Source organism: Perissodus microlepis, chromosome 3 (genome assembly GCF_051167445.1).
Source record: "Perissodus microlepis isolate ML-2025 ecotype Zambia chromosome 3, ASM5116744v1, whole genome shotgun sequence".
Classification (NCBI taxonomy): domain Eukaryota; kingdom Metazoa; phylum Chordata; class Actinopteri; order Cichliformes; family Cichlidae; genus Perissodus; species Perissodus microlepis.
The window spans coordinates 25258756-25284898 of record NC_140463.1 but is presented as its reverse complement, the minus strand read 5'-3'; the positions used below and the strand labels follow the sequence as shown (position 1 = coordinate 25284898).

The 26143-nt window shown below is 42.9% G+C and overlaps 1 protein-coding gene across 2 annotated transcripts in view; it reads right to left on the bottom strand.

Moving 5' to 3' along the window:
* Window positions 1-3875, bottom strand: part of LOC146390707 (diacylglycerol kinase delta) — a 92463-nt gene extending 88588 nt beyond the window's left edge. For both annotated transcript variants that reach the window (XM_084923686.1, XM_084923687.1), the window contains exons 1-3: window positions 3616-3875; window positions 2234-2601; window positions 516-620 (exon numbers count right to left, since the gene is read on the bottom strand). In XM_084923686.1, the coding sequence (XP_084779812.1) occupies window positions 516-620; window positions 2234-2323 (195 nt within the window). In that variant the 5' untranslated portion in view covers window positions 2324-2601; window positions 3616-3875. The remainder of the gene's footprint in view (window positions 1-515; window positions 621-2233; window positions 2602-3615) is intronic.
* Window positions 3876-26143: the final 22268 nt, after the last annotated feature.

Genomic DNA, 26143 nt, shown 5'->3' with positions numbered 1-26143 from the left:
AAAAGGCTGCTAAAGATGCAAGGTAGCGGTTAACGTCCCTTCACATACATTTGATTATCATATGCGAGGCCTCCGAGAAAGGCAAGGGTCCTTCAGACCCACATGCACATGTCCACATTTCAGTGATAAGTCTAAACTTTGTGCAGGTTCTTCAATAAGTAAGCAGCTCAAATGTTTAATCAGGGTTACCAACATGGCCCTGATCGGAAATTCCATGATTTTTCCATGAATGTTCTCTAACTGAAGAGCGCCTGCCTGAATCCAAAAATATTACCGCACTCTGGTTTGCTAATGATGCTTTTTACCTCAGAGGAGTCAGGTCGAGAATGGATAAAGTTCAGAAAAGCTCTTAAAAGCACTGCAACGTGTCGAGAAAGTTTAAAAAAAAAAAAGCAGCTGAATCCATCATCTATGATACAGATTCACTAATATTACCTCATTTCTTTCTGTGTCAAAAACAAGCTCTTCTACCTGCTATAATCCCACCTACACACACATACACCATTTCCTCCTACCTTGGCCCTTATCTGTCCCGAGGTCGAAACTTTGCGGATCAGCTTGTGTGACGTCTCTTCTTGTTCTCCATCGCTGTCTGATGACTCTTCACCTGCTTCACCGGGCTGCAAGAAGGGGAGATAAAATCACCGAAAATGAATGTGAGATCAGGAGCCGTAAAATGTCCTCATTTCAAACCATAGTGGAAGCGTTCAGCCACTGATTCAGCAGTTTGGCTGATGGGCTTTTTACTCAGAGCAACATTTTATGGTAAACTTACGTAAAATCCCACCGTCACCTGCACAGAAAAAGTAAAGTAAAAATGGACCGATAGTACAAATAAAAACTCAGGTAGCTCTTACAGCTCTTTAAAAAAAATAAAGCAATATTAATTTTACAGGAGTTAAAAAAACTTCAAAAAAATGCTGCTCCAACGATTCAGGTTTTTTTTTTTTAGCATGAATATTTTCAAAATAAAAGACACTAACTGTAAAAGACGTACCCACGTACCTAGATTATATAAGTGCACTTTAGGCACTCGCTGATCTGTATATTTGCATATACAACAGAAAATGTCAGCATAGGCACGAGATTTTTTGGGTACCGGAAGGTTTCTGGTTTGTAGCCTGAGTGCTACTGACCAATCACATTTGAGCAGGATGTAGCTGCAGGCGAGTAAGCTGCCTGTGGTGAACAAAAGAGGTTCTGCATTCACTGAAACGCAACGTAAAAAAAAACAAAGATGATTGAGCTTTACGTGTACACACCATCATGGAGCGAGTAGTTTTAACTTCTTAAACAAAGCCACCACCCCCAAAAAAACAAGAACGTCGCCTCCTCCTCCACAGTGGGAAATCTGAGCCTGCTGCAAAGCTTTTCCGCGGGTCAAGAAGTCAGGGATTTCAAATTCAGTACATGTTGCTGATACTCTATAAATGTGTGGGAAAAATGATAAAGTGAGGAGGTCGGGGCGGATGGATGTAGTCTTTTTCTTTCAGCTGCTCCATTTAGGGTCTTCTCTGTCACACTAACCCTACGTGTGTTCTCCTTCACTACATCCTCTGAGATCTTCCTCTTTTCCTCCTGCCTGAAAGCTCCATCTTCAGCACCCTTTGTCCACTATATTCCCTATCCGTCCCCTGCACATGTCCCTCTGATGTATTCATTTCTAATCCTGTCTTTGGTCATCAAAAACACAGTTTAACGACTACATTTTCTTACTTTGTGTTCCCATTCACACATTTCCTGAATCTTTCTCAGAGTTTATCCACAATGATCCCTGCAGAGTGGACATCTCCCCGTGGCTCCTTCCTTCCAGGGTAACTTTGTCACATATAGTGAAGGTTTATACTCGCTGCTCAAAGGGGCTGTTAATAATTCCTGTATTTAAAGGCTGCTCCATGCAGATGAGGTATCTCGTTTAAAAGCACGTGTCTTCTTTCACCTGCAGGTCGAGATTAGTCAAGGCTTTTGTTATCTCGACACGACCCGAGGTAAAAGACTCTCGCTAAGGGATTGTATTACTTATAATTTGGGTCGTGTAAGTTGACTAGTCCCATTGTTAAAAGTGTAGAGTTGTTGTTTTTTTGTATTTTTACCCCTTCTGAAAGGGAAAGGAAAAGAAAGTGGAAGCAAAACCTGTTGAGGAGCCCCACCTATACTTTCACAATCTCTCTCTCTTTCTCTTTTTTCTTCCAATTTTAGCTTTAAGTGTGAAGATGAAGTGGACTGTACTCACAATATGAGTCCTTTCAGAGTCTTGCGGTGATCCCAGCGACTCCCCAGCCCCCGCCACGTACAGGACGTTGGGGTTCAGTTTGGACGCCATCACGAATTTACAGCGAAAGGAGAGGAGAAGGAGTAGGAGGGCGAGGATAACAAAGAAGAAACAGAGACACGGGTGTGAAGGGGGTGAGAGAGATGGGTGAAAAGTTGCAGAAGATGTGGAGGGGTGGGGGGATGAGAGAGGAGAGGAGGAAGGGAAGAAGGGTGGAGTTTGGCAGGTGAAAGCCGGGCTGAGAAGAGAGATGATGAGGAATGGGACAGCAGCGGCAGCAGCAGGATCTGGGACGCCACGCTCCTGCCGAACTCTATCCAGGGCCAACTCTGGAAAAGACGGAGAGATGAATTATTGATCAACAGAGAAAAGCTCGGGTTTTTTTGGCAGGGGGAGGTTGTCTCTCTCTTTTTTGCTGGAAGTTCCCAACATGTATAAACAAAGTGTGGCTTTCACAGCTGATTAATTTGCCTTCCTCCTTCCATGGCAGGCTTTCAGCTGACAGAGCTACAGACACAATGCACACGGCGCTTCTGTTTCTCGGTTCCTCTTTGGGTCTTCCTGTCTCCGAGCGTTAAACACTTTGAGGTTTACGGTGTTTTGGGTTTTTTTTTAGGGCCCTTTTAGGCAAGTCACACAAAGTCAAACAATTATAATAATACATACAGCGATGATTGGGAGGTGGAGACAGAAACATGCTTCATCACCAGCCTCTGCATATCTCACACACAACGTGTTTTGGCATGCAGCAGTGCCGGGAACACACACCTTTACAGTCAATATATATATATATGTGTGTGTGTGTGTGTGTGTGCGTTTCCTTGATTACGACTTGGACACATTATTCAAAAACCTGTCTGCGCATCTTTCACCTCTCTGCCGCCCCCGGTGACACCAAGAAACTTGCACACATAAGCGCTCAAAAACACACTTCAGCACAAACGCTGAAGAATGTGTGTTTGTGTGTGCGGGCTTTTCCTTTTGAAAAAGCCGATCAAACTGCGCTGCTGTGGCTCACATGTTTCAGAGAGCCGTACACGCAGACGGATGCACGCACAGCGGGCTTGCTGGAGCCGAGCGCAGACCATCCATCAGCCGTGTCTGTCCTCGCTGTTTACCGCGGGAGCTGTCGGCGGACACGCGACACAAAAACAGCCCGGTCCGTGTACAAGGACCGCGTGCATATCTATCAGCTGGGCTCAGCCTCAGCTCAAAACGTCCATCAGCGACCTGCGGCCACCACCACCTCCTGCTTTGCACACACACAAAAACACACACACACACACATATATATAACCCCCTCCTGCGCCCTCCTGTTTTTATAAAATGTTTTTATTATTCACCTTCGCTGCTTGATTTCTCCTTTCTCCTCCAGCGGAGCTTGATCAGGTGCGCTGTTTCTGTCCCGCTCCGGTTGCCCTGTCTGGGTGGCTCGCCAGCCGGCGTCGGGGTGCTGCTGCGCGGGCGGGCGGCCGGCGGTCAGCAGCGGCAGGAGGAGCAGCAGGAGGAGGAGGTGGTGGTGGAGAAGGAGGAGGAGGAGGAGCAGCGGCGGCGTGCGGGTCTCTCCGGTGGTGCTCGCCTTGCAGAGAGAGCGGTCATACGCATAGCGTCGGAGCGGATCTGAATCAGGTAGCAAGAGGAGGAAGGGGAGGGAGGGAGCAGGGGGTGAGAGAGAGCGAGCGAGCGAGAGATTTAAAAGCGGCCGTGTTGAGACGCTTCAAATCGCCGTATCGGGGTTAAACTGGGAGCAAATAACGTGCACAAACACACACGCATGCGCCTGCAAGCAGGAAAAACAGACCTGCTGAACATAAGCAGAGCTACGTTAATTAACACACACGCGCACCACAGTGGACCTTTGAATGAGGGGGAAGAAATAGTTTAATCAAAATCGTCCTGAGGTAAAGAAAAAACAAACACGCAATGAGCTTTTACTGATTGCGCATTAGCGCTTAACAATAAGTGTGTAATTACAGCGCTGCCAAGCGTTGATTTGAAAGGCAAAAATCGATTAAAATGCCAACAATCCTTTGTTGTTGTTACGTGCACACGGTATAAATGCCGTTTCTCAGACTGGGCTGACTTGGGCGCATGATGGACGTGGTTGGTTTGTGGACACCTGTATGCAGCTGGAAAGCACGAAGACAGCAGACGGCTTGATGCATGCTCAATCATCCAGGTAAGGAAATCATAGAAAGTTCATTCTCTTCATTCATTTCTTCATTTTCAGTGGAAGAAACGTTTTGCCACTCATCTAAGTGACTTCTTCAAACAGTAGAAGTCACATGGTGACCTTTAGTCACTTGGTTACTGAAGAAGTCCTCTTAAGAAGTTCAAGTGACTTCTTCACAACCAGTGTTGGGACTAACGCGTTATTAAGTAACACGTTACAGTAACTACGTTATTATTGTGGTAACGAGCACGGTAACTAGTTATTATGCCAAAATCAGGAACGCATTACTCGTTACTGGGATTTAGATAGGCTCGTTATTCGTTACTTCGTGTGGTGGCTATCGCGGAGCTTCCACAGATTCAGTAACATTAGCAAGTGGTGGAGGCCAGCAGGTGGATGAGAGAAAGGGGAGGCAAGAGGAGGAGAGACCCGAAGCGGCCGCCCGTCCGAGTGTCAGGTGAACTGAACTTCAGGTAAGACGTTATGACCTGCAGTCTATCTGGGTCAGATATGAACCAAGTTTAGTTGGAGTTTATTTTCGTTGTGCTGACTTTTTCATACTGCGTACTAGCTAGCATGACGGGGTTTCTATACAGCTGGGTGGTGCTATGTTACTGATGTTGAACTTTATTTTGTTCATACGGTTAATTATTAGAGTTGCCAACAGTTCCCTAAAAAACGGAATCGTCTGGTATTCAGAGAAATTATTACGCGTTTGGTATTGAGGTGAAAAGGAACAGTTTGTCCCGGACTTCAGCTACAATGAAAAAGACACAAAGCTGGAGTTATTCTGTGTCTTTGCTGCACAGCTGCCTCTTCTTCTCTCATTCTCTCCCCCTCCCTCTCCTGTTGCTACTTTAATCATGAAACTGATCAATGATCAGCTGATCGGCTCTCTTGTTTATTCATCGTCCACTTTGCGCCAGAAAGAGGAAACCACCGGATGTCGCATTAAACAACAGCAGCACGTTTGATCAGCTGTTGTTAGAATTTATTTAATATTACTTTCTAGTATCAGCTGATGTTGGCTGGAGCCACAGCTGTAAAGCTGCTGGTCATGATGTCGGTTTGTATATCTGGTGAGAGGGAAACATGAAGATGAAACCAGGAGATGTCCTTACTGAATCATCAGAGCTGTGATGGAGAAACAGGTTTACCTTTTAGGTGACATGAATGAGTTGAAGGGAAGTTATGAACTGTTTCTGAGAGACAAATAACACCAGGATCCTTTTCTATGTAGCTGACAGCTGGTAACTGTGCAGGGGCGGATCTAGCAAAGTGTTGCCAGGGGGCCAGGTAGGGCATTAACAGGGAAAGGGGGGCACAAAGAAATACTTTCTTATTCTCATTTAAAATGTCTAGCTTTTAATAAATAATTATCTGAGTCTTACAACAAACGATTGATAGATTGATACATATATACCATCAGAACAGTGTACATCACTGTCACAACAGTGTTTGTTTTCATTCAAAGGCTTTATGATTTTTGCTACAATGGTGGGCCGGTCTCTAGTCAAAATGCCTGGGCTGATTTTTTTTCCCAGTCCAGCCCTGTATGCAGCTCATCTGCAGTCTGGTGTTACCTACATATTCCTATTCGGAAGGCAGAATTTATGAGTTCTGAGTACAATCGAAAGCACCACGACTGCAGTTTTTGTGTTGGATGTAAAAAGCGCACATGACGCTGTAACGTAGGCTAGAATCATGGCGGCGGTGAACGACGGTCCAGGTGTGGGATTTCTCTCGTGGAAATATGCACATTATTTTTTCCTTTGGTAGGTGGCACAGTGCACTTGTGGCAAGTAAGCAAGCTAGAAGACTGGCACTCTTGCTGGGTATCCAGTTAGCAACACATTAACAAGAGAAGTCTGAGTAAAACCAAAGTTACTTTCCCTAGTAACTAGTTACTTTGAAAGTAACGAGTAACTTGAAGTAACTGAGCTACTTTTGATGGAAGTAACTAGTAATGTAACTAAGTTACTAATTTAAAGTAACTTACCCAACACTGTTCACAACACAAAACAGAACCACCTTAACTGCATCTTTGACACATGTAGGAGTAGGGATGGGTACCGGTATCCGGTGCCATCATGGCACCGGTTCTGACATAAACGGTAGTAACCAGACCGAAAAACAGCGCACATTTCGGTGCTTTTTTTCCCTGAGCTGTGATACACTTTGAATTCTAGCCAATCATTTTACGTTTCCGAGGATAGTAGGCGGGTCCAGGTACGTACGTTCTTTTAGAGCAGAGCTACAGATTAAAAATGCCCAAAGCGAAGTGGTCAAAAGTCTGGCTGTACTTCACAGCAAAATATGCAAACTCAGCAGCCTGCAACAAGTGCTTTAAGCTGATACTGTGATACTGTCAAAGGAGGTAACACCTCGAATCCGATGAAACACCTGGCGACGCTTAGCGTTTTTTTTAAAAGCCGAGAAATGCGCCGTATTTGATAGCTTGCTGCGAGACCTCACACCGTGCACATCTACTGCGGGTGGGTTGCCTGTTATCGGACCCGGAGTTAGCAACATCCCCCAAAAACACGAAGAGGAGAGTCCTGGCCCCTAGCCCTGCCAGTGTAGCAGAAATGATGACGGATGATGATGGCAGCAGCAGCCGTTCTTCTCTGCGTGAGTAGCTTAATGTTGTTCGTGTATAATTTACGTTGAGTAGGCTAACCACGTTATTACATTAATGCATGTAAGGTGAACTAGCAAACACAGTCGTAGTTACATGCGGCTGTCTTCTTGTTTGATGGCAGATACTCCCTTCACCCTGGCCAAAAAGGCTAAAATGACCAAAGAAAAAGTGGGAAACAGCTAAACATGAGAGGTTTTTGGACAAAGTTTGTGTTTTTTCCATTGATTAAGCACTGCTTCCAGCCAAGAGTGATACCATATATGCCCTATAGCTGCAGAAAAGGCTAACATTGTTATCTTTTTACAAAAAAAACAGCTGAACATGAAAGGTTTTAGGATCAATTTTGTGTTCTCCATTCTTTAGGCACCGGTTTGAGCACCGTTTAAGTACCGGCACCGTTTCAAAAGTACCGGTTTGGCACCGGTATCGGATAAAACCTAAACGATACCCATCCCTATGTAGGAGTAGTGTTTCTAACTGTGCAATTCCTCCAGATGTGTCAGCTCCTCACCCGCTTTCGGAGGCTTAGAAAATTCATCCAGTTGTATTCAGAACTCTTTAGGTCATTACTGAGATTTCATGACCTGAGGTGAGGGTCGGGACATAAAGCTACACCAGGAAAGTTCAGTACAGCATCTGCAATACTGCTGACGGTGCACCAATCCATCAGTCATATTCTCACTCCACCTTTCCATCACTTGTGAGTGAGACCTCAAGATACATGAAGTCCCTTGCTTGAGGCATGCTATTTCTACGTATTTCTACGTACAAAGTAGGAGCATTCCACCATGCTGAATCTCATCCTAGCTATTTCACACTCAGCTGCAAAGTGCTCCAGTGCACACTCTGAAGATGCCAACAGCAACACATCATTTGCAAAAAGCAGAAATGCTATTCTGAGTTCCCAAAGCAGAAATGCTCCTTATCCTGGCCATGCCTTGAGATCCTGTCCATGAAAATCAAGGACAGGATTGGGACACCATGCTCCTACAGTATAGCCGTCAGGTGCCCCAGGGACCTTTGTAAGGGCGTAAGTCTTCTCCAAATCTACAAAACATATATAGACTGGATAGTCAAACTCCTGTGATTCCACCAGCGGTCCTACAAGGGTAAAGATCTGGTTAACTGTTCCATGGCCAGGAAGGAATCCCTTTTGCTCCTCCTGAATCAAAGGTTCAACAGTCTTCCAGGGTCTCTTTTCCAGCACCTAAAATAAACTTTCCTTCGAAGGTTGTAATTGGAGCACACCCTGCAGTCCCCCTTTGTTAAAAGGGGAACCACCATACTGGTTTGCCTCTTTACAGGCACAGTCCCAGACCTGCATGCAACATTAAAGAGATATGTCAACCAAGACATACTCCAGAATGTCCAGAGTCCTTAGGATTTAAGGGAAAATCTCACCCAAACCACCAGGGAGCTTTCCAATAACCCAGCAACATCTACAAGTAATAATGTAACTGGTGACACTTCCACCAAGTCCTAAGGCTCTGCCTCCTTTACAGTGGAAATTTTGGCTGGATAGGATAGGAGTTCCTCAAAGGCCAGAAGTTCTCCTACCCAACCAATTACTGAATTGCCGCTCACCAAAACTTCTTTGAGGCCTGCCAAAAGTCCTCCTCCACAGCCTTCCTGAACGCTTCTGTAGCTGCCCCTTTGGCCTTCCAATACCTGTCTGCTGCTTTAGTAGACCCCGGCCCAACCGGTCCCATACATGAAAGGAGGCTTATGGAATTACACGAAAGCCCGGGTCGTATTTAGGACCACTGTCTAAATGGTGTACAAGTTTACAGATATAGATTTAGTCTTCCTCCTTTTTACCCTACAGGTAGCATTTACCAATTCACTCACATGCATACAGAGCCTTTGTTTTTCGTACTTTTAAGTGTCACACACATTCTTACAGACGCATTTTGCAATGGAGTTTGAGCTTTACCATCCAACCCAACGGCAATCGAAATGTAAACCGAGGGATGTGAGGACTGCACCACCTGCTCTAGCTCTGCCTGACCTACAGCCACTGAGTGCCTCTTATGTTTATACATTTAATTGCTTTTGTTGGCTGACAGGCTGGGGTATCAAGCATTTTTGGACAGAATGGAGCACTTGCCAATGCCTGAGAAATCAAAGTCAAACAGAGTCATCCGTGGATTGAATAAATACACCTTCCACAATTGGAGTTAGAGGCTTTAAATGTTGCTCGCAGACAGCAAACAATCTCACCTCGTGTTCCATTTATCAGCCGCTCTGGAGCTTTCAGTCCTTTTACATGATCTCCAGCTTTCATTTGTTTGTGGAAACCTGTGCACGGCTTGAAAAATGAACGCTCTCTCTGTATACATATACATATATATTTTAATTTTAAATCCAGAACAAGCCATGACAAATCCCGAGGGCTCATAAAGCATAAGAAAAAAAACAGTGATTATTCTTTTCTTGCTTTCCTATACTGCTTTGCCTTTCACGCTTCTTCAAGTGAAACCAACCGAGAAAGGGGATAAAACACAGTTGAACTCCTCACAACTCATGCTGCACTAAATCTATAACCATGAGCCAAAAAATAATAACAATAATAATAATGCTTTAGACGAATAATGACGCAATTGAGAGCCGGTCCAGTCAAATCTTTTGCTTTTAATGTGTTTGCTTTTCACAGGAAGGGGGGTGCAAACGGACTGGTTTAAAAATGTAGTGGCACAGCATTCCTCTCGCAGACAATAACGCATTTATTTCGCTCAAAGTGCTGCCCAGACATGCTCTCAAAAATTCGCCTCGCACTTAAGCGTCTGCGCTTCGGCTCTCTCAGATCTCCATCTGCTGACTGATTTGCGCTCAAATTTCAGCTCAGTCAATAAGGAGAGCCCACACCTAATGGAGAGCTGGAGCGCCATTTGAGAGATAGTGAGACAGAGAGATCTGCATTAATAAGGTAGAGAGTCAGAGCGAGCGACACGTGCACACTAACACAGATACAAGGAGAGTGACAGGGAGACGTACACACACACTGGCAACACTCAGTGCAATAGTAATTTGTTTACAGTTGATTAAATATTCATGCTGAATTAGCGGTGAGCCTGCCAACAGTCACTTCATTTACGCCCCGTGTGTGTGTGTGTGTGTGTGTGTGCCCTTCTCAGCCTCAGCCTTCCTCCACCTGTAAATGTGTTTTTTTCTTGTTGTTGTTGTTTGTTGGCTTGAGAAAAAAAAGACAAGACACAAGCACAGGCATGCACTCACACCTGATGAACTCCCCTGACGATCAGGTGATGGCCTTATTGTATTCGACACTTTCCTCCGGTTGCCCTTGACAACAGTGAGAAAGAAGGAAGGGCGAAAGGATGGAGATGAGGGAGGGAGGAAGATGACGAGGGCGTAAAAGAAATAAAACACATGATCGGTGTCAGCTGAGAGTATGGGACTTGTTTTTATAGTATTTCCATGAGGAATTGTTCTGGAGCTGGGGTTACAGATAAACACTTCACTGTGGGACATATGCGGTGAGTATTTTATCGATCGATTAGTAGCATTGAGCCTGTAGGAAGCCTGAGACAGAGGTGTTTTATCTGTTCCTCTGGCATGGCCAAAAAAATCAAGGTGACGGAGCCCTGCAGATATGGCATGAGCTGCCTGAGGTAATCAGATCAGCAGAGTCAGTGATCTCTTTTAAATCTCTCCTTAACACATACTTTAATTGGACAGCCTTTCCAGATTCATTTCTTTTTTAATTGATCTGTTTAAATGTTATCAGTAACAGTAGGAGGGAGGACCTTTATAGTGTGCAGTAAAAACCCAAGAATATTGCAGAAAGAACCCCAATGATCACACAGTCCCCAGAAAGAAAGCACTTGGCAACTGTGGGGAAGAAGAAAACCTTTTAAACATGGCTCAGAAAATTGGGAAGCACATCTATTCTGTTTCAAAGAATAAAAGCTGTTTTCTTTTTCTCTTCTTTTGTCCAGAAAATTGTTTCAAATTCAGATATATCCAGTTTCCAGTGTGTTGAAGATTTGGCCACTAATTTACATTTCTACAGTTTATGGCTCTGTTCTAAGACCACCATCCCAAGGCTTTGATGTACAAAAATGGAAAGGTGAACAGTGGGAATACACTGCGCCTGGTGGCTTCCCAATTTAACTGTGATGCAGCCACTGGAGCTGACTGCACCCACCCAAGACAATTCCCGCAATTCCGGTGTTGCAGAAGCATCCGATCACTTATAGTAGCACTGCGTTCTATTATTTCTACTAGAGCCATGTTAAACTGAACAGAGCAGATAAGAAGGGCAGACAGTCGGGTACAAGAACGGCATAGGGAACTATGAATTTTCAAAATAAAAGTGCTCAGCCAGACTAAACATTTAGCTTCTGAGATGATCCCTGAGTGATATGAAGGCATGGGAAGCTTTATGGAACAAGACTGCATCAACGATGCGGCGTCAAAGACATGCATTAATTGTATTCCCATGCTAAGGCAGCAGATCTGCAGTAATAACCCTGTACAGAACAGAGAAGACACCAATACCAATAGACCTAACAAACATGGAACTAGGTTGAAGGTGGGTTGCAAAGGTGCTTGCAAGAGAGAGACCTATGCACAGGGTAAAGCTGTTTACGTTGCATACCCTATATATGCTGCTGTGATCACTTCGAGACCACCTTCGAAATGAGGACATCCAACAGAGATACGATAACCAAACGAGGAGCAAGTTTGACAGGCGTAAACGACCCAACCAATGGAGAATCCCACAAACGGCACCGAAGAAAACATGGCTAAAACAGGTTGAAGATGACATCAGAGATCGCTGAATAAATCTCGACGAGGCCAGGACAATCACCAACGATCGCCATGCATGGAATTGACTTGTAAAGGAAATTCGACAACCACTGGCACCCACAGCAGCGTATAGGCTTAGGAGCCCATCCAGGCCTAATGCCAGCTACGGATCAAAGAAAAGAAGAAGACACCTGAAGCCACACAGCTATCAAGCTGGTTACCCCCATGAACCAACACTTTTAAATAGTAGGAGTGATCTTAATTATCTTAACGTCATACACTGCACACACAGATACGACACACAATTCTTGTTTATGTATTTGACTTATATACTTAAATATCTTATATACAGCATGCAGTATGTGCTGATTGGACCAGACCATGTGCAGCTCTCTAAGCGGGTATTAACTAATTTATCTCCAATGTTATATATTTTCTTTGACTTATGTATTGCCTATTTGCTTAGTGCTGTGTTGAGTATTACTAGTTGGTTAAATTTTTGGTTGTTTGATTTGTTTCTATTTTTGTTTCCCTTATGGATAAACCGCGTCTGATTAGCCAGAATTTAAGTCCGCTCTGTCCACTTTAGATCAGTTTTATTCTGTTGAGCAGGTAATTCTGTTCATTTCACCTCTGTGTTGTTACTTAATTTTGTATATTTTTGCAGTTTTGGGCAAATAAAACCAGTTTTTCTCAAAAGAACCAACGTGTCTTTATGTTATGTGTAATCACCTCGGTCTCTCAAAGGTGCCATCCTGAGGCACCAGATGATGTGGGCTGGCATCGAGATCAGCTATTATTAGATGATGTACTGGGACTGCAGGCGGAGTTTAACTCCATGGCCTGCGTGAACTAACACTGTGCTCAAATTCTGTTTGAAAAACAACCCTAAAAATCCACTGAAACGTTTTTTCACAGTCACCTGTGTAACGAGAGAAACCCGGTGATCTGCTATGAGCAAACACTTGGCAGCAGTAGGGGAATAGAAAAAAAATAAAACATGGCTCAGGCAGGCTCAAAGAGGGCCGCCATCTGCCTCCACCATTTGGGGTGAGCACAGAGGGGAAAGCAGAGCAGAAAAACAAAAAGGTGGTGGATTGTGTTGTTTGTGTTACGTTTAGGAAAATTTAAACCTTTTTTATTTTATCATTTGATTGTGCTAATTAAAAGTGAGATAAATCTGGTGTTTGGTGTGCTTCTTTTACCGATCAGACAAAAGAAGCTACAGTTCTTTGGAAAAGCAGGAGGAGGAAGGAGAGATGAGGAAGAGCCAAGGCCCTGGCGCCTTCGCTCGATCTGTCACACACAAACTCTTTCTCTCTCTCACACACACACCTCCTTCAAGGTCTCCCGGGGAGCTGCTTACAGGTTGTCAAATTTCCTCTCGTCCTCATCCGAGTGGCGCGCAGCGTGAGCAGCAATCAGAGGCGAGCAATAAAAGAAACTGATAACAGAGAGATAATTAACAGCTCCGTGTTACGTATCAAACTGAAGGGCAAATTAGCGCACAATCATTATCATCATGCAGCAGACTGTCGCACTTCCTGTACTAATCTTTCACAAAGCCAGTTATACCCTCACACCCTGTATTTATCTCTTTAATAATGTGCAGCTAACACATTGCAGGAACTGCTCTAGCTTTGTATTCTCATGCTTATTCTCATGCTTATTACTGCTGCTGTTTGCAGAGAAAATACACATTATTTAGTATTCTGGAGAAAGCAGTGGTGCTACTGTTTCTCTGTGGTCACTATGCTCGTGTTTTGGGCCTTTGAGTTGCATGTAAAGCACACATAAATGCTCTTTCTAGATGATTGAACTATTAGTTCCTTTTGAAGCATTTTTATAGAATTATCCAGTCTATAATATGTCTTGTTGTGCAGTTACTTGTAGTAACAGACCATTCAGGAAGTCTCTGCTGTAGGTGAGTGAAATGCTAGTGCTAACAGTGCTAGCAGGTAACAGTGCTACAAACTGCAGTTTGTAGTGTTTGGCTTTGTTTTGGTTGGATGCTCCTTAACTATCCAAATATATTATTTTACCTACCCATGTACAATCAAATTCAAAAATTGGTTGTAAATACACTCCTTTACATTGTTGCCAAGAGCTGAATAGCTTTATTTTTGGTTAAATCTACTATTTCATATTTAACACTCTATAATAGAAACAGAAGGGTCAAACATAAACAGGGAAGCCTGTCTGATGGCACACACACACATTCAGTGACACACATCTCAGATGGGAAATGCCATAATCCCAGTCCTAATCCTACTGTCATTCATGTTGTCACCACCTACAACTAAACCCACACACACAGCGCAAGGAACGGTTACATCAGATCTTAAAATAAGCCGGCCCACAAATATCGAATATGAGTCACATAAGAGAGTTCACGGAGGGAAGTTAATGACTTCTGTGGAAAAAAAACGTTTCCTTACTCAGCCATTAAACGTGTCTTTTAACGGTTATATTTGAAATCAGCAGTTATTATTTTTGTTTGATTTCAAAGCAGTAACTGCAGACCTATCTGACTAAATTACAAGATACTGAAACAAGATTTAAGGTTTTGTTAACAAGCTTTCTTTCTATCAGAGAAAATATTACATGTTATACCATAAAGTCACATTCAGGCAAGAATATTTTCAAAATAAAATATATTTCTTATCGAGCTTATCTGTTGTGGCAGTTTTGATTAAAAAAACTGCTTTCTGCTTTCAAACCATGTCTACTTTTACTATTTACATACAACTAATAACAAACCACATATTCAGGCTGATCGTGGTAACATGCTAAAACTGCACAGGCAAACTGTATCTGCTTTATACCTTCCAAATAATTGAGATTTTAAAAACCCTTAAAGCCTTCCTAAGTGCTTTGCAATTGATCTCCTGATTAACTTTAGGACAACAGAGGTTAAAAACTTGGCAAAGAACCAATATGCTTTTAAAAGGTCATTAATGGGTGAGGGCAACATTATTTGAATTGATCTGGAATCGACCCCGGGCTTATTGCGTTGGGTAATTAGAGACATTCAGGGGAATTGAGCAGCAGCTATTCCAGTTATTCCTTCACTAATCCTGGATCAAGCCCTCAGTACTGCATCTTAAATTGTTTGGAGCCAACATGATGCAGTTCCTGAAGCTCACTTAGTGTGTGCACCCTCCTGCCTTGTCAATGTATGCGGCATGCGCTACTATGCTGCCACCTAGTGATTTGTTCTATTAAAAGAAATGAACCTGGGGTGTGCAGGAACAGACTCAGCATGCAGAGGAAATTCAAGAAAAAGAAAAAAAGGATAGGAAATGAAAAAAAAAAAAAAAACAAGAAGAAGAGGAGGCTGACTTGTTATTGGAAGCTCGATAAGCGGTGGTGAAGTCTAACGATAGGCTCTTTGAGGGCATTAATTATTAAGTGTGGTCTACGATTTCTCCTTTGATCTGTGGGAAGGGGTAATCACGGTTAAGGCTAATGAGGCGTGTGATGAGACGAGGGGAGGTGAAGAGCAGCAGAACAGAAAGAAAAGAAGATGGGGATGGGAGACAGGCCGCTCATAACATCGGGAAATGGCAAGACGAGGATTAAAGGTGAAGATGGCGAGGAAAAAAGGAGGACATTTCATTATTCCTCACCACAATGTCTGTCTGTGATAAGGTTTAGAGTGGCTTGCTGAATCATTATTTTGCTTATCGGAAAATTCAAATACAATCTTCTCAGTGTCCCGTACCTCCAGAGTAAATATGTTGAGCATAAAATAAAAAATAAGATTTCTTGTATTTAAATGCTTTGATTTAAAGGCTTCATTGAACAGAGTTTAACAAATCTGAAAAAGTGTCATTACATATAATCTGAACAGAGTAGGGTTGCATGATTATGAAATGTTGGGCTGATACAATACAGTCTTTGAAACAGCAGATTTGCAGAATACCAATACCGATATTTTTTTCCATAACGGTTTATTTTTGCTGTTAGTTATTTTTTCCTTTCTGTCATAATAATACTTCAAATCATCTTTGAGCACAACTTTCATGTGATACGACACGCACCCCCAACATCGGAGAGCGTCATTTAATAGACTGGTATCAGTCAACAAGGCTGATACTTCGAGCGATATTTTGGTTATTTCTTATTAGTCACATTACAAAAAGTGAGTGACTATAATCAGCCCTGATTAGTTATGAAATTCGTTTAAATAGATTATTACATTGTCATGGATAATGTGATTAGCGTTTGATCAGTGCTGAATATGTTCCTCTTTAAACTGAAGTAAGTGTCTTTTATCAGTCTGACAGTTTTGTTATTGTGACTTAAACTATATGTGTTTGTTTTTACTTGTGATATGGATCAGAGTTGTTTTTTATATATATTTTAAATCCCTTTTCTTCATATTAAAAGTGAAAATATTTTGATTAAATTCTGCAAGTTTTCTATGTGTATTTCTTTTTTAAAAAAGAAGAAAATTTTGTGTTTGCTTCCATCTTTTCAAATATGAGGAGCAACAAACTATTACACTTTGACTACTTTTTGTTTTCCAGTGGATTAACTACATTACCAAAACATTTTCTGTAAGAAACAGCCTACATTTCATTTTCCAATCCTTTGTAATGGTATTGTGATTTTGATATATAGTTTTTAATTAGGCTGTGATATTATAGGAGACAGAGTTGAAGTCATTTAAGTGAATAGTCTAAGGAGCCAGTTGCGCTTCTTTTTCTTTTTGGGCTTTTCCTCTGACATGTTTTCATTTTGGGCCTCTGGATTTTGTTGTTTGGTAACGCTGGCCTCTTCTTTTTCTTGCTGATTCTTCTGGAGTGTCTTTTAGTCCATCTTTTTACAGCCACTGGTAGGATTTCTGGATGGCAGCCACTTCCTCTATGTGCTGGTGGTACATACTGGGCAGGAGCCTGTCCTGCCATGATGGCTCCTCCCCTTGCTCCTCTTTCTTGGGTTTCTCCTGCCTGAGGTATTCACTGAGCATGCTGTCGGTTGTGGACATCTTCCTGATGTACTCGTGGATGTTCATTGTCCTATCCTCGACCGTGGTTCTGACACTCACCTAGTTTCCTAGTGAAACCCACCATGCATGGTCGGGAACTTCCTTGTCTTCATGTCAGTGGCTTTCACCTCCTCCTTTGGCCAGCTTATTATCCCAGCAGGGTATCTGATCACGGGGAGGGCAGAGGTGTTGATAGCCCAGATACTGTTCGTACCATTCAGCTGAATCCTCAGGACTTGCCTGACCTTCTGCAGGTTGTAATCAATCCAGGTGAACAGATTGGTCAGCGTAGTCTTGCAGTCTCAGGTGATTGCTTCGTCTACCAGTAGCTGGTGTTTTGCTTCTCTGGTATTCCTGCCAACTCCTTTCTGTGCCCCACTCATGTATTGAGGCATACGCCTGTTCATCTTAGCCACCATGATGCCTGACATGAGCTTCCATGCGGTACTGAGGCAAGTTATAGGCCGGTTGGATGGAACCAGTTCCTTCTCGGGATCCTTGTGGATCAGGACTGTCCGGATTTCAGTTAACCACTCTGGTTGTCTCTCTCATCAACTAGCAGCTGGTTCATTTGTGCTGCCAGACACTCCTGGAGTGCTGTCACCTTCTTCAGCCAGTAGGTGTGTCGGGGGCCTTGTACTGTCCAACTCTTCATACTGTAGACCTGTTTTTGGACGTCTGCCACAGTGGTTGTTACTGGACCCAGGTCAGGGAGGTTGCTGTGGTCTGTTCTTAGATCCACTAGCCACTGAGCATTGCCGTTATGGGTTGCGTCCTTCTGGCATTCAGCAGATAGGGGAACCCTAAAATTGGTTGTAGTGGCTCAGTGTGGGGAAAAGATCACATCAAAAACACACATTAATTTCTATTGAGAGCTCTACTAGCTTTTCTTAGTGTACAACCTATTTACAAAAAAGTGTACAGGCTACTATTTGTGAATGTACACAACTGAATTTAAAAAGACTTAAGCAGTTGTTTGGCTGATTTCCATCCTCTACACTGGTAGTATACTGTTTATGCTGTCTTTCTTTCTTTCTTTCTTCTAGATTTAAGGGGGTAAAAACTTTTTTCACACCACTGTGTGTACAGTATGAAGAAAATCAAACTCCAGAGTGTCTTAGGAGCCTATGAAAAAAATCAAAAATACATAAAATGGTACCTTTGTGCTCTAAAACAGTCCAATTTAATTTAATTTAGTGAGTCTGTGGAGATTGACTCACTTTGGGAGCCACTGGAGAAACTGCAGTTTTTGGCTTTACTGTTCCATCCCTGGAGTTTGAAGCTGGGGTTTACTACTGCTGCTTCCATCTCAAAATGTACTTTTATTACTAATCTGTGAGGAATAGAACAATTGGATATTCAGACATTTTGGAAAATAAACTTCTTCATATTCTTGCATAGAGTTAAATAGCTTTATGCGAGGCTGCTGTGCACATAGGATACAAACCCTCTGTAAGTCTGTTATGTGTCAGTTGAAAAAAACAAGAACGTATGAGTCACACATAAAACCTTGAGTGGCACACATCTCTGTGGCTGTCACGGTGGTTTCCTGAGATTAACATAAAGACTTGAAAAATCTGCATCAAGTAGGGATTAAGAGCCACCACCTCCTTAACCCAGCTCTGTATAAAAACAGAGAGATAAACCGCTGACAGGACTCCATTCAAAGGTGACAAGCCACCCCAGCATCCTCACAGCCTAATAACCGAGTCTGTGTAAAAAAGGCAAACACAGTAATCAATCATTTTACAGATGGTTATCTGCTGGTTGCCTGGTGCTAAGCAGTCACCAGGCAACCTCCTGAGATCTCATGTTGACCCCAAAAAATAGTTTGGCACGTGAGCGTCTGTTAAAAACTGCAAAGTCTCATTTTTCCTTTCTATTTTTGTTTAGAAGAAAAAAGATAACTTTCTCCCCAAATATCAACATTATCACCCTGAGAGATGACAGATTATATTTGTTTAAGAATACAATAATATTCTTGTTTTGTTTTGCATTCTTTGCTTCACTCCCACTCATCCATACACTGCTTTTTTGTGCTTTTTATGCACATTTTAATTACTGTGCATACTCTCAACAGATGCACTGTGGGCAATTTGGGGTTCAGTATCTTTTCCAACAACGCTTTGTCATGTGGAGAGGACCGAGCCTGCAGAGAAGGACCAACAATGCAATGTCAACACTCCTCCAATGATTCAAGGGTGTTTCTCCCATCTCTTCTTTAGATTTTTAATTGTCATTTATTGACCATTATAAATGCAGACACGAGACATCAGTATCAGCCAAAGTATCCATATCGCTAAAATATTGTAAGACTAATTAAAAATGCTAATTTAAAAACTTGTTTGGTGATGTCTGCAATAATATTGGCATATGAAGAAAGCTGTAATAGCTCATTACTGAATTCTGAAAATCTGCAGATGGAAAAGTAATCTAACTTCTAGTCCATTTAAAGTTTTATCATCTCGCATGTACACTACGTTTGCGTATACATGTACAGTAAAAGCTCCTGAATAGCTGTCGAATGGGTGCGTGGTCAGTTTCTGAATGCTATTTCTGCTCTCAGCTGGGGTCTCCTACAGGTGTTAGACCCACTGACACAGTTAAATCAAACGGCAGAGACATTTAATGAACGATACCTGATGGCAAAAAAAGAAACACGGCATGTGGAGGCAGAGGGAGAAAGGTTGTTAAAGCAAGAACAATGGAGAAAAAGAGGCAGAGGATAACTAAACATAAAGAAACAAATGCAGGAAAGAAACTGAGCGAGAGGTACAGTACACAGAGACAAAGAAAAAAAAATTGAGTGCATCCCCCCCTCCGTGATCTATTGAAGCTATAAATACCACTGTGGGATACATAGATCAGGAACATTTGAGTCATCTGCCATTTGAAGGCTGGTCTAATGCACCCGACCTGCTTTGAACACCCATGCTGAGCCACAAGTGCAGACTGCACGTCAAACTTTAATGGCTCTGGCAGAAAATTACAGGTGAACACGAGGACTGGAAATTAGGTGAGTGCATCGTGAGTCTCGTCAATAACGCAAGCAGCAGGGGGAAAAAAAACAAGAGGGGAAAGATGAACATAACCCATCCACTGACAGACAGACAGAGAGACACAAGTGGAAAAACAAAGAGGCCATTGTGTGTTTGACTGGGCCTGCTCTTCACCATATTGGTTTCCATGAGAACACAAGACTGAGAGAGCAAACAGGTGGTAACCTGAAAGAGCAGAGCAACACATCCTGTTGGCTTCTACAACCAGGAATCTTACGCGTCACACAAACACAGAGCTGCTAATGAAGCAACATGCTGAGACAGGCTTACGAACGGATGAGGGCCAAAGGTAGCCAGCAGAATAACTAGTCTGAGTACTGCTGAATAAAATAAGTAGAAAAACCTTCATATTTCAGCTATATTTGTGCTTTTAGCCCAATAAGAAACAACACAAGAAAACAAAGGAAAACAGTGAGTTTTTCTTAGGGTTTAACATTCCTACTACCAACTTGGGGTCCATGTATGTTAAATATGTTAGTAGGACTAACGTCGCCAAATAATAATAATAATGGATTGCATTTATACAGCACTTTTTCGAGACCCTCAAAGCGCTTTATAATTCCACTATTCATTCACTCTCACATTCACACACTGGTGGAGGCAAGCTACAGCTGCCCTGGGGCAGACTGACAGAGGTGAGGCTGCCATATCGCACCATTGGCCCCTCTGGCCATCACCAGTAGGTGAAGTGTCTTGCCCAAGGACAAAACGACCGAGACTGTCCAAGCCGGGGCTCGAACCGGCAACCTTCTGATTACAAGACGAACTGCTAACTCTTGAGCCACGATCTCCCCTTAATAATAAATAAATATAAATCAGTGTATCAATAAATAATCTTGTGCTTGGTTAGAGGTGTTGAAGTGATTTCAGTCGGAATAATGTAACAAAAGAAGTTTGATGTCCACATTTCACTGGTTGTAGATTCATGTTAACATGCTGCAGGAGGCAATGCACCAACCAATGTAACAAGTGTAACTAATATGGTAAGAAATGCACTAATCAGCTGTGTTTGGCCCAAAGAATAAAAGCAATACATTTTGGTGAGAAGCTGAATGAAACCACAAAACTTTATTTATGACTGTGATGCTAGTGAGTGAACTACTCATACTTGTACCAGAGGCATCAAGATAAGCATGCAGGTGTTAACCTCAAAGCGCAGTTTACTAAACCTCAGGCAACAAATTAATTTACCAAGAGACACAACAAATAATGGAGGTGAATCATCAGCACTAGCAGCAGCAGAGGAGCTGCCAGTCCTGTTGTAAAAAGCATTAATAGCAACAACTGTACTAATCCCATGGAAATTTCACAACCAAAAACAGGAGCAGCAACGCGCTCGTGCACTAAATTAAAATATAATTTTGCTGTCACAGTACTGCAAAGATTTCTCACTGTCATTACGAATCCAGCACAGCTACACTGTGTTGCAAAAAATGACATTAATCCCTCTATATCTTTGAATCAAAGCGATCTTGCGCATGCTTCAAAATATACCCATTATTGTCTCACAGAACAAATCACAATATGTGAAACACAACAAAAGTCCAAGGAGCAAGAACAAAGAAAAAAGTATTGACCAAATCATCAGTCTGTTTGAGCACCAACATGTTTACATAGATTACCTCATAGGATTGTGTAAATGTGATAGAGTCACTTTACAGGCTGACATTTACTTAAAACTCCAATCAATCTGATGTGTCAGTGGTTAAGAAATCATTTCCTGGACAACAAGAGCTCAGGAATTAGCACAGAACTGCAGGGAAACACGAAACTATCATTGACAGAGCTCAGTCTATGTCAGGCTCGTGGAAACTTAATCGATGAAGCTGTACATAATCTGAATTGCACCAAATGTCAAACTAAGAAGAGTTTGCCTTGAGTAAATGTTGTTGAGTTCAGCTTCCCTCCTTACTCCCATCAGGGGAATACGCCGAAGCTAAATGGAGACTGAACAACACCCACCCCACCTCCACACCACAGAGCTGCTGGGACTGGAGTATCACATACAAGAGCACTTGACTTAAGCTTTTTATAATGCTAGGACTCAAATTAAGGACTGTGCCACTAATCACTGAGTTGCTCGGGATAAGGCCTTTGAGAATTTTAAAAGCACAATGAGTAAAGAGCATAAAAGTTAAGGGGCAATTCGACATATTATTACATGTCAAAGTCTGTTAAATGTATCTTTAGAATGTCTGCTGAATAAAATTTGCACATGTTTTGTGTTTCCAGTGGAAATCTGGTCAACAGCTTCCTTCTCTGCATCCTACTTGAGGATAAGAGCTCCTGTAGAGGTTCCATTAGAATACTTTTACGTTTTCTGTGCTACACACAAGAGTTAAAGTGGGCTTGAACGATGTAGGAAAGGTAGAATAATGGCTAAAACTGTGGAATGAGTTCATTTTTCATGTGTTACTGCCTGGAGGTGCTCAATAATAAGAAAGTAATGTCATCCCACAGTCTCACTTACAGCCTCAATCTATCTTTCTCCTCCCAATTCTTGTAATTTGTTCATAGTACAGGTGTCAGTTTTGGATGACCCCTCTTTTTTTTCCTTTTTTTTTTTCTCCTGTCCCGTTTGGTTCTTTTGCCATCAGAATTATTGTCTAAAGGCAAAGAAAGATGCCCAACGGATTTACTTTACCAAATGGACCATCCCGGCCTTGCCGTAATGGTCTATTTGATTCACCTTTGCTTTTATTGTTTATTTTATTTTCACTTGCTACACACGGGACAGACTTGACTGGGGGAAAGAAAAGGGAGAAAGAAAGAGGGAAAGAAAAACAGTGGGGAAGAGGAACAGTGATAAAGGGCAAAAAACAAAAACCAACAAAACAAACAAACAAAAATACATATATCAATCACCTGGATCACCTGTTGAGAAAGAAAAAAGAGAAAACAAGCAAAAAAAGAGCGCAATATAATAAACAACATCATCGTGATGATATATGGGAATATAACAGTAAATACTAAATATTGAATATTATTGTGCAGCACGTAGGATCGACAGCGCACAGTGTGCTTTGAGGTAGGAGCCAAAAAGGGTGTAGTTTGTGTGTGTGAGCACCCGTGTGTACACCTGTGAGCATGAGCGCGCTTGTATTTAAAAGGTTCCTTCAATTAATGATCTGCTAGAGGGTGTGGGGAGCCACAGCCCCGTCCTCCAGGGCATGAAGCAGGTATGGAGGAGATCCAGGCTACAGACATCCAGAGGGGCAAGAGCACAAGAGACCAAGGAAGACCAACAGAGGGGCAGCCGCGCCACTATCCCAGAAAGAGCTGGGGAGAGCCCCAGATGAGGGGTCACTCAGCAGGCGCGGAGCAGGAGCCAGGGGGGGTTGCAGTGACGTGCCCGTGAGCTTCGCCGGCAGCCAGCTGTGCCAGAGTGACCGAGCCCCAGGCCGAGAGGCCGAGGGCACCCCATCCCTGCAGGGGCCCGAGCGAGCCCCAGGCTCCAGGCCCTGACAAGCAGCCACCAGGAGTGAGCCGGTGTGTACCTGGACGCCCAACCCCGGACACAAAGAACCACCAATGCACCGATGTCTGAGGGCGTCTGCCACTGGCAGGGGGAGTGGTGGGGGGAGATAGGCCTCCATACCTTGGAGGGCCTGAGATGTCCCCAGAGAGGTGGTGTCTGATACCCAACCTGACATATAGACACAGACAAACAGGCACACACAGATACAAACATCCATTCCCACCCTCATGCTCTCATATGCAATTACTCAACACTCACCCAACGTAGAGACAGACATAAAATAAACACTGTACACATAATCACACTCCCCAAGCGTACTCTAAGCCCCAGGTCTAGGTACCCTTGCCCCTGGAGGGGGAAATTGCACCTAGACCCAGGTGGTGTTACCGTTTTCCCTGGGGTGGAGAGAAGCAGACCATCCTGACTCCGCAGCAGCAGGGAGGCCCCACATTCCAGACTCCGATCGGACGGCCAACTTCTCCTCCCTGCCCCCCCGCCCCAACAGGCAGCAGAGAACGGGGGGGGGGTGTGAAGACTCCAAACCTCCCTTCGCCCGCTCATATGTAGTGTTGATGCATGTGTGTTCTAAGGTGCATTTAAAACCCAGGAGGGCATGGAGCTACACCCGACCCCACCACAGAGAAAGCTGCACCCACCCCGTCATCCACTCATCTTCCAGACTACACAAGACAATAGACACCCAGGCTGAGTTCTTCCTCCACCTCTCCTATATCTCCCCCACCTGCAGAGTGAGTTCCTGGAGAGAGGAGACCTCCTGCAAGACGTAACAGCCTCCCCCACCAGTTGAAGAGCCCCCCAGGTGGCTTGATGCACTGGCGGCACCACCGCGCCAAGGCTGAGCCCCCACAACCCCAGCGACACACCAACCAGGAACGAAGCCCCCAAGGCCCAGCCAGGGCCCCAGCAACCTGTTAGGTTACATTAGAGACAGCAGACATCAGTTTAAGCTGATTCACTCACCAAATTCTACCTTTTATTCCAGCTTAAAACTGTCTAGGTGTTTGAAATAAGCTGTGATAGTTTATGTAACATCTGCTTTTATCTTGTTGAATTGAGCTGGGTGAATCTACAAAGAATGATAGCACATATCAACCGATAACTTTGTCCGTACACAAAAAAGCAAACCCACTGGAGTTTACAACACCCCGTAAAAAAAAAAAAAAATGCATTTAAGTATTAAGTCTAAGTGGGTCTCTGTGCATCTCCACCTTATCTTAGGCTTCCCCAGCCTGTCAAATGGGTATACTGTAAATGGTTCAAAGCGGAAATTATTTAAAGTATAGAAAGGAATCTTGTGATTCCCAGGTTCATACTTGCAGCATGTTTAAACTGAACCATTCTATTTACCAGGGTGTCCGACTAGAACTGGACCATTTTTGACACAAGAGAAAGAAAATAGTACTGACAGTTCAAATTAAGAGCAATGAAAGTATTTCATATGCATTTTGTACATGTGCATGTGTTGGGAATATTTGATTTAAACTTTTCTGTGAAGTTTCTGAAACAGCAAAGAGATTTTTTGAGTCTTTCTATAGTTTTTAGGGAACAAAATGGGGAATTATCTGTTTTATTTCAGTCTGTGCACAAAGGACCTTAGTGGAATAAAAGCATGCCAAGCCTTTTCTCGTGATGTTAGCAATGTTAATGGTGAAACAATATTTGCACTCTGTCAATTAAGACAGTAAGTCAGACAAAAGAAATCAGACAAAAAGAAAAAGAAGCATCTCTTATAAAACACAAACAACCGAGATGATTGTTGCATTTAAAAATATGAACCACATTCATACATTCATCAATAAAAAAATAAAATCAACCGAACAAAATTTCAAAATGTAATATTATTAAAGTCGTCGGCATTTAAAAAGCTGCGTGCTGCAAGAGGCACTTTGAAGAATGAGGCTCTTCAAAGTGAGCGACGCAGCAGTAGGTATGGCTGATGCATCTGCGTTATGTAACCTTAACAGCGGGGAGATTGCATGTGCATGTAAGTATGTGAGCCCACATGTCACACATGAATCAAGGCAGAGAGAAATTTCGTAATTAAATTATGGGGAAAAGGTACCCGTCTACTGCATCACAGCTGGAACAGCTGGCCCATTACACATGAAATAACTGCCTTCTTACTGTATGTGCGTGTGCATGACTGACACAGACCATCAACGCTGTGTGAGATCACACCTTCCTACACACATGCTAGCACAGTGAAACAAATTTAAAGTGATGCTTAACATTCCAAATAATTTGCTGCACCTGCTATTACAAATTAAAACACACCATATTTGCCTTTATTTGACAGCTGACTGTATACACTTGACATCGTAATTAACCACTTTAACTATTTGGTCATTAAGCACCCCTTCACAAATGTAATGCTGATTAATTTTTGAGAGTGGCACTAAAAGCTATGTTACACAAATACAAAATAAAACATAACCAAGGGTTTATAAACCCGGCAGCATGCCTGTTGAAAATGCTAACTGAAGTAATGAAGTGAAGTCATCAGCTGCAGGAAGACAGCAGAGGAGGTATCAGACACTACACCACATGCAAGTGTCTCTTAAATCTTTTTATACCACATAATATAGTACTGTGCAAAAGTCTTAAAGTCTCGAGCCACCCTTCATTTCTTTATATTTTGCTTCAGGACTAGTTAGATAGATAGATAGATAGATAGATAGATAGATAGATAGATAGATAGATAGATAGATAGTAGGGGTGCAACGATACTCGTATCGA